At 43.1% G+C, this 8,812-nt stretch overlaps 2 protein-coding genes across 2 annotated transcripts; both read left to right on the plus strand.

Moving 5' to 3' along the window:
* The first annotated feature begins 1,112 nt into the window (after positions 1-1,112).
* LOC110924215 (component of gems protein 1-like) lies at positions 1,113-1,889 on the plus strand. The gene is made up of 2 exons (XM_022168457.1): positions 1,113-1,343; positions 1,632-1,889. The coding sequence occupies exons 1-2, from the start codon at positions 1,113-1,115 to the stop codon at positions 1,887-1,889; spliced, it is 489 nt and encodes a 162-aa protein (XP_022024149.1).
* Positions 1,890-2,975: 1,086 nt separating this feature from the next.
* LOC110923467 lies at positions 2,976-4,769 on the plus strand. The gene is made up of 3 exons (XM_022167789.1): positions 2,976-3,300; positions 3,832-4,211; positions 4,725-4,769. The coding sequence occupies exons 1-3, from the start codon at positions 2,976-2,978 to the stop codon at positions 4,767-4,769; spliced, it is 750 nt and encodes a 249-aa protein (XP_022023481.1).
* The last annotated feature ends 4,043 nt before the right edge of the window (positions 4,770-8,812 follow it).

An 8,812-nucleotide genomic window follows, 5' to 3' on the forward strand; every position in this document is an offset into this window, starting at 1 on the left:
CGCGGCGGAACTATACTATGTGGTGTGTTTATTAAACTTTAACCCGGCACGACCCGGATACTGAACGCTAACAAACATGTAATTCTTTTACAAGATTATAAGCAGGTATTTATCCCAAGTTATAAAAAGTTTTGTGCCACGGGCATTTAAATCAATTTTTAAAACCTTTTCAAAATGAGTCAGTTAAATTGTATTTACCAGTGTAAACTGACGTATTTTCCAAAAAGGCTAAGTGCAGGTACTACGCGTAATAGGCTGGCCACTCCTTAGCATCAGTATAAGTCTCGCAAGCTTAGGATGCATGAAGTCTGTTGAATAAAAGTTTCCTCTTTGTTTTTGATCCGCCTGTGGATCTATTTCAACTGTTATGATATTCGACATTACAATTATATTCGGTTGAAATAAATCTATCTTTTGCTTCCGCCGTGCATTTATATTTTGTATTGTTGACTATGATGATATCAACTACGTCACGGAATCCCCCACCGGGCCCACCGGTGACGCGTGGAAAATTGGGGTGTGACAGGTTGGTATCAGAGCCAACGCTGAGTGAATTAAACACTAGCCTTTTGTGTTTATACTCAGTTAAATAAATGCACATTCCTCGAGTTCCAAGTCTAGACAAAGAACATAGGACAAACTCTGTTTTGTTTTGTTTTATTTGGTCTTTGTTTATTTTTATATATATTGGTTGTTATCTTAACCTTGTTTGCAGGACGAAAATGCCGCCGAGATTTCTGAGAGGACGAGGCAAAGGCCCAGTTACGGGCCATGATCATGAGGCCGGACCATCGCACCGGCGAACGCCATCCATTACTATGAGTACTAGCCCGCAGGAGCCGTGGAGGCTCTATGTTGAACCCGGGAGGCGGTCAGTCTCCCTCAGTTCCTCACCTTCGTACTTGCATTCATTTGGGCCCTAGTCAGAAAATGAGCCCAATAACCAACCACCTTCCTTTATACCATTACAAAGATCGAACTCTCACCACTCCTACGGCGACCCCACCCCAGCCTTTCAGAGCCGGTTCAACCCGGCTAATATCTTTCCAGAACCCGTGGGTCATAACCCACTAGAACCTGAGGACCATTTCTCAGGTGACCACGCTGATGATATGGATGAAGACACGGATCTTGTGGAGCCCGCGTCCGGAACACCAAACCACCCCATCGAAATCTCCGATGGGTCATCATTTCACGGATCACCCTATCGTGGTCCCGATAGTTACCAGGCGAGGTTTAACCAGTACGAGTGGTATTTTACCCCGTCCGAGCATTCGTCTCCTTATCAGCAGCAGCAGCAGCAACAGCAGCAGGATCCTTCTATGGATTCTCGTTTTGTGGCAGTCTCTCTGCCACCACCACCACCAGTGGAGCAGCAACCGCCTCCGGAGCCACCGAGGCGAAGAAGGTCAAACGCACGGATGTCCGTGCGAGGAGGAGTCCGCATCAGCACTCCTCAGCCTTCGAGTGGCAGTCATTACCCGCCACTCCAGGAGGAAGAAGACCCGCAGATGGGGGGTCCATCAAACCCCATCCCAGAGATCAACTCAGTGCCTATGGCACCACCGTTGGGTTTCGATAACACAATCCCTGCATACGCCGGTTCAACGGCGTATAACCCTTTTGAGCAGCCGGCGCATACTCATTACAACTATGCTAGCGTGGACCCGTATCAGGAGGCATGGGACTACAATGCTCGTCACCCAGAGGGACCATATGGAGGTCTTTGGACCACTGGTTATCCAACTTATGGATACCAGCATCCGCCACCTCCTCAACCTCTATACCAGCCGCCGCAGCCGCAGCTAATCCCGCCAGAGCGTCAGCAGGAGGTTCTCGAGAGACTGAACCAAGTTGAGCAAGAAGTTCGGGAAGACCGTAGGGAATGACAAGGCTTCTTCAAGGGTCTGTCAGACCTACTCAAGGGGAAGTCCAAAAGAAGGGGTCATTGAAGACCTTTGTTATTTTGTTTACTTGGTTGTAATCCAGTCCCTGCGTGGACTTTTTGTTTCTGTACTCAGCTCTTGCGTGAGCTTGTCTTTCAGTATTCCGCCCCTGCGTGGGCATGTCTTTTTAGTTAACCCCTGCGTGGGTTTGTTTGTTTGTATTTCGCCCCTGCGTGGGCATGTTATTTGTAGAAGTCCCGTTTAGGGCAATTGATGTACTTGTTTCATTTTTAATGGAATGGTTGAATTTAAATTTTTATATTTGTTTATTATTAAGTATATGCATAAACTTAAAAATACAAAGTAAAAATGAAAATAACTTTCCTATAAAAGATCTACCATTATATTAAAATGGAAAAATCTAAAAAGGACAAGACCTAGCCATGTGTCATTTTAAGACAAGGACAAAATGGTATCTCCATAATTAGGTTTAGATCTATAATTAACATCTCAACTTAGGATTGTTCTGCGTATAAAATTGAAAAGAGAATCTTGGGGGTAAGACCTAGCTATGTGTCGTTGTAGACATGGCCAAGATGGTAGAACCTGTCCAAAAGATTCCAAAAATCTTGTTAACATCTGTAAGTATGTTAGCATGCTGGGCAAATTATGATGCAGTATAAATCACACAGGCCATCTTTAAAATTGGGATAATTTAATTCCCTGTATAACCATCCTTTGAGGATGAAGTGCCTACGGGTAATAATTTATGTCCTCTAGGACTAAGAGACAGTTGAAGTCTGCAACTCACTGTCTAGAAAAGGGTAATGAACTGTGATTCAAACCCGAACACCTTGATTCTGTAAAAATCCTGGTTATAAATTTAAAACTGTCCTTGTGACTAAGCTTTTTATGCTAAATATTAAAATATAATATAGGATTATAATAAAGGTCCTGAATAAATAATTAATTAACAAATTAACCTGTAATGGCTATTTAAAACCATGGTTAATAGATTAAAAAAAATTCTGTAAAGGCTTCTAAAATAAAACCTTGCCCATTATTTCTATATGTAGCAATTTAAGCTACATGGCGGGGTCGGACGAGGTGAACAGTCGTCCGGTAGAGAACCACGAGAACGCCAGAATACAGCTGACTGGTGCAGAGTTGCAAGCACTAGTGGACAACGCTGTTACAAGAGCTTTAGATCGTCAGAACAATGAGTCTTCTGAGACTCAAAGTAGAACCCTGTCCATACCACCCTCAAAGTCAAAGACTCATTCGGAGAGTCACAGCAAGCCACCTTCTGTCCAACCCAAGTCTAAGAAGGATGAGTCTAAGAAAGACGATGATAGACACTCCTCGAACCATAGCAGTGTTCCACATAAGAAGATTGTGTTTGATGATGCCCCACGTACCAAGTCTTGTACGTATAAGTATTTTGTATCTTGTAAACCCCGGGATTTTACTGGGGAGAAGGGGGCAGTAGATTGCATGACTTGGTTAGACGAGATGGACACGGTGGTAGACATTAGTGGTTGTGCAGAGAGCGATATTGTGAAGTTTGTATCCCAGTCTTTTAAGGGAGAAGCCCTGGCCTGGTGGAGGTCATTAATTCAGGCTACTGGAAAGATTCCACTGTATAACATGTCTTGGGATCAATTTGTTGCTCTCATCAAGGAGAACTTCTGTCCGCAACACGAGGTTGAGAAGATAGAGTCTGATTTTCTATCTTTGGTTATGAAGAACCTGGATTGCCAGGCTTATCTCACCAGCTTTAACACCCTGTCAAGGTTAGTTCCTTACATTGTGACACCTGAACCGAAGAGGATAGCTCGTTTTATTGGGGGTCTGGCCCCGGAAATAAAAGCAAGTGTCAAGGCCTCTCGGCCCGCTACATTCAGATCAGTCACTGACATATCTCTGTCCCTCACGCTGGACGCAGTCAGACAGAGATCGCTGAGAATTGCGGATGCCGAGAAAAGAAAACGAGAAGATGACGGTTCGCGACGCTCAGAGAAGAAGCGCAAGGGAAGCAGCGACCACAAGAAAGGGTCGGGATTCAAGAAGAATGATCAACAGACGGGTGATAAACCCAAGTGTAAAGTTTGCAAGAAGCACCACTTTGGGAGGTGCAAGCTTGAATCGAGATCCCAATCTCAGCCGAAGGCGTGTGGGATTTGCAAGTCATTGGACCACAAGGCACTGGACTGTAAGAAAATAAAGGATGCCACGTGCTATAACTGTAATGAAAAGGGGCATCTGAGGACAAACTGCCCAAAGCTTGCAAAGAAGGCTGATGAGGGAAAGAAGACCAATGCTAGGGTCTTCCGCATGGATGCAAAGGAAGCTATTCAGGACGATAATGTCATAACAGGTACTTTTCTTATTAATGATATCTACGCAAGAGTATTATTTGATTCGGGAGCAGATAAATCGTTTGTAGATGATAAGTTTTGTGAATTGTTGAAAATGCCTATTAAAACCTTAAGTATGAAGTATGAGGTGGAATTAGCTGATGGAACCATAGAAACCGTGTCGACTGTATTAGATGGATGTGTCATATCCTTTAGGAACCACTCTTTTCCCTTATCCCTCCTTCCATTTAAGCTAGCTGGTTTCGATATAGTAATAGGTATGGATTGGTTATCGCATAACCAAGCTCAGATAGTTTGCAACAAGAAGTAGGTAGTAATCAAGACTCCATCTGGTGAGCCACTCACCATTCAGGGAGACACTCATTATGGATTGCCTGAGCAAGTGTCTATGCTAAAGGCATCCAAATGTGTGAAGAAGGGTTGTGTCATTCATATGGCACAGGTGACCATTGATGAGCAGAAGCCCAAGATTGAGGACATTCCCGTTATATCGGAGTACCCTTAAGTTTTCCCAGAAGAGCTACCTGGTTTGCCACCAGACAGGCAAGTGGAATTCAGGATCGACATAATTCCCGGAGCTGCTCCTATTGCTAGAGAGCCTTATAGATTAGCACCAACGGAGATGAAGGAATTGAGAACGCAGCTAGATGATTTGCTAGCCAAAGGTTTTATTAGACCTAGTTCGTCTCCATGAGGAGCACCAATCTTGTTCGTCAAGAAGAAAGATGGTTCGATGCGTTTATGTATCGATTACCAAGAGCTTAACAAGGTTACTATCAAGAATAGGTACCCTTTGCCCAGGATCGACGATCTGTTCGATCAACTGCAAGGAGCAAGTTACTTCTCTAAGATTGATCTAAGGTCAGGCTATCATCAGTTGAAGGTCAAGGAAGAAGATGTGCACAAGACTGCGTTTAGGACTCGTTATGGTCATTACGAGTTCCTAGTGATGCCTTTTGGGCTCACTAACGCACCTACCGCATTCATGGCTCTCATGAATCGCGTCTGCAAGCCTTATTTGGACAAATTCGTCATCGTCTTCATCGATGACATCCTCATTTATTCCAAGAACCAAGCTGATCACGAGAAGCATCTCCGTTGCATTCTGAAACTGCTTCATCAAGAAAAGCTCTATGCCAAATTTTCTAAGTGTGAGTTATGGCTTCGTGAAGTCCAGTTCCTTGGACATGTTGTCAGTGAGCGTGGTATCCAAGTAGATCCCGCTAAGATAGAAGCTATCATGAACTGGCAAGAACCGAAGACGCCTATGGAGATTCGCAGTTTTCTAGGACTGGCAGGTTACTACAGACGCTTTATCGAGAATTTCTCAAGAATTGCGGCACCCCTGACTTTGCTGACTCGCAAGAATAGCAAGTTCAATTGGGGGCCTAAGCAGCAAGAATCCTTTGATATCTTGAAGCAAAAGCTAAGCAACGCTCCAGTACTGACGTTTCCTGAAGGAATTGATGAGTTTGTGGTATAATGTGATGCATCACACACCGGGATGGGTTGTGTGTTAATGCAAAAAGGAAAAGTCATTGCCTATGCTTCACGTCAACTAAAGGTGCACGAGAAGAACTACACCACCCACGACTTGGAGCTGGGTGCCGTTGTATTTGCACTAAAGCTGTGGAGGCACTATTTATATAGAACTAAGTGTGTGATCTATTCTGATCACAAGAGCCTTCAGCACTTGTTCAATCAGAAGGATTTGAACATGAGGCAGCGACGCTGGATGGAAACTCTAAACGATTATGATTGTGAGATAAGATATCATCCAGGCAAGGCTAACATAGTCGCAGATGCCTTGAGTAGAAAAGAAAGAGTAAAGCCTATAAGAATCAATGCCAAGAGCATTGAAATCAAGAATAGTTTGAATGAAAGATTGTTAGCGGCATAGAAGGAGGCTGTGTTGGAAGCTAACTATCCTAATGAAAAGCTAGGAGTGACTGAAGAACAGTTATCCTATGGCAAGGACGGAATCCTAAGGTTAAATGGACGAATATGGGTTCATGTTTATGGAGGACTTCGGGATGTTATCCTCAAGGAAGCCCACAGTTCCAAATATTCCGTTCATCCTGGAGCCGACAGGATGTACCAAGATGTAAAGGCAAACTATTGGTGGATAGGCTTGAAGAAGTCTATAGCTGCTTACGTAGCTAAATGCTTGACGTGTGCTCAAGTCAAGGCTGAACATCAGAAGCCGTCAGGTTTGCTGCAACAGCCTGAAATTCCCACTTGGAAATGGGAAATGGTGACAATGGATTTCATCACCAAGTTACCAAAGACGAAGAAAGGAAATGATACTATTTGGGTCATAGTTGATAGACTGACTAAGTCAGCACATTTCCTACCCATTAAAGAGACTTTCAGCTCTGACATGTTAGCCCAACTGTACGTGGATAAGATTGTATCCTTACATGGCGTACCAGTATCTATTATCTCTGATAGGGATACTAGATACACGTCTCATTTTTGGAAGAGTTTCCAACAGTCTCTGGGCACGCAATTGAATTTTAGTACAGCTTACCATCCTCAGACGGATGGGCAAAGTGAGCGTACTATTCAAACTTTGGAAGACATGCAGCGTGCATGTGTGATTGATTTAGGTGGTAGCTGGGATAAGCACCTACCTCTGGTCAAGTTTTCCTACAATAATAGCTACCATACCAGCATTCAGGCTGCGCCTTTTGAGGCATTATATGGTAGGAAGTGCAGAACGCCCATCTGTTGGGCAGAGGTTGGAGACACTCAATTATCAGGTCCTGATTTAGTCTTCGAGACAACGGACAAGATTGTCCAGATTCGCGACCGCCTAAAAGCCGCCCGGGATAGGCAGAAGAGCTATGTTGGTAAAAGGCGAAAACCTCTCAAGTTTGAGGTCGGCAATAAAGTTTTGCTCAAGGTGTCGCCCTGGAAAGGGGTGATGCGATTTAGTAAGAAAGGTAAGTTAAGCCCAAGATATATAGGACCATTTGAGATCATCGAATGTGTAGGATCAGTGGCTTATAAGTTAAACTTACCAGAAGAGCTCAGCGGTATCCATAATGTATTCCACGTCTGCAATCTGAAGAAATGTCTAGCTGATGAATCGCTAGTCATACCGCACACAGATATGCATATAGACGAGAGCTTGAAATTTGTGGAAAAACCTGTGTCGATTGAGGATCGACATGTAAAGAAGCTTCGAAGGAAGCAGGTGCCTATTGTCAAGGTGAAATGGGATGCCCGTAGAGGTCACGAGTATACGTGGGAGTTAGAGTCCACGATGAAAGAGAAATATCCTCAATTATTCCCATAAATCTCGAGGAAGAGATTTCTTTTAAGGGGGTGAGGATGTAACACCTTGAAAATTTATGTCCAATAATGTATGAACACGTGTCATAAGCTCTGAACGTGAGAAAGAATACTTTAGAGGGACTAAAGTTGACAATCAGGGAAACTATGTGAATATAAGGGTCCAAAGTGTCAACGATGGATAATTATATTTAAAAATAGTCCTACAAGATGTTTATACCTTCAAACGAATAAATCATGGATCATACGAAGCTAAATATGAAAGAAAGTGAGAAGTTACAAACTGCAGGGGCTAAATGTGTCAACATGTGCAAAGTATACCTTTGAGTGACCTTTGGCAGACCCGGAGCTTTGTAACAATAAATTATACTCACTAGGATATGTGGTAAAAATTTCATAAAGTTTCGTTATCGTATGAGAAAGTTATGATCAAATTCGTGTGCGAGGGGTTAAAAGCGTCAACATTGAATTCTAAGGCCTTATGGATGATCTCAAAGTTAACAAGGGACTTAACTAAGTTAGTAAAGGTCCTAAGGCCCTTAAAAATAAGGTTAAGAGGTCAAAAGTGCAAAAATAAACCTTAAAACCATGTTACAAAGGACCAGGGACCAAAAGTGCAAAGTTTAAACTTGGTTGGCAGGTTCTGACAGGCCAGGCGGCCCGCGTAAGAGCCCCTTATGGGCTTACGCGGCCCGCGTCAGAGTGCAAGCGACAGAAACTTTTGCACAGCTGCCCGTCAGACCTGTTAACCAACTTAAAACGTTTGTTTTACATACCAGGGGCTGCCCCAATGGTATTTCATGCATAGGGGGCACCTGTAATGATCTTGTATCAGTTGTAGACCATGGTGGCACCATCTTGTGAGATCAAATTTAGTATATAAGGAGCTTAAGTTGTGAACAATTTGTTCATTCACTTGCATAAGTTCACAACTCAACTTCTGGAGCTCTCTGGACAGCAAGCCACCTTTCTAGTGATCCCTAATCCTAATTAGGACTCTTGTAAGTGTCCTTAACCCTTCCTAATTCGTTTTAGCTTAGTTAATTAGCTAAAAGTCAAACCGTCGTAATTAAGGTTTGACTTCGAGATTAGTCAATAATTACTCAGTAATATCTCGAATTAAAAATACCTATAAGTAGGTAATTATGTGGGTAATAAACCCTTAAAAGGGTATTTCCAGATTCCTACTCTAACTATGTTAATTGTCGAGTCAAAGCTTACTTTAAAAAAGTCAACAGAATGCTTATTTTC

Source organism: Helianthus annuus, chromosome 14 (assembly GCF_002127325.2).
Source record: "Helianthus annuus cultivar XRQ/B chromosome 14, HanXRQr2.0-SUNRISE, whole genome shotgun sequence".
In the NCBI taxonomy this organism is placed as follows: Eukaryota; Viridiplantae; Streptophyta; class Magnoliopsida; order Asterales; family Asteraceae; genus Helianthus; species Helianthus annuus.

Bases quoted from the DNA above. Each gene is read 5' to 3' on its own strand.
- LOC110924215 (XM_022168457.1), top strand. From the start codon at position 1,113: ATGGATGAAGACACGGATCTTGTGGAGCCCGCGTCCGGAACACCAAAC. The intron at 1,344-1,631 runs GTCTCTCTGCCA...CCTTTTGAGCAG, and splicing joins TGGATTCTCGTTTTGTGGCA to CCGGCGCATACTCATTACAA.
- LOC110923467 (XM_022167789.1), top strand. From the start codon at position 2,976: ATGGCGGGGTCGGACGAGGTGAACAGTCGTCCGGTAGAGAACCACGAG. The intron at 3,301-3,831 runs GTACCAAGTCTT...CGCTGGACGCAG, and splicing joins TGTGTTTGATGATGCCCCAC to TCAGACAGAGATCGCTGAGA. The intron at 4,212-4,724 runs GTCTTCCGCATG...ATTGATGAGCAG, and splicing joins GAAAGAAGACCAATGCTAGG to AAGCCCAAGATTGAGGACAT.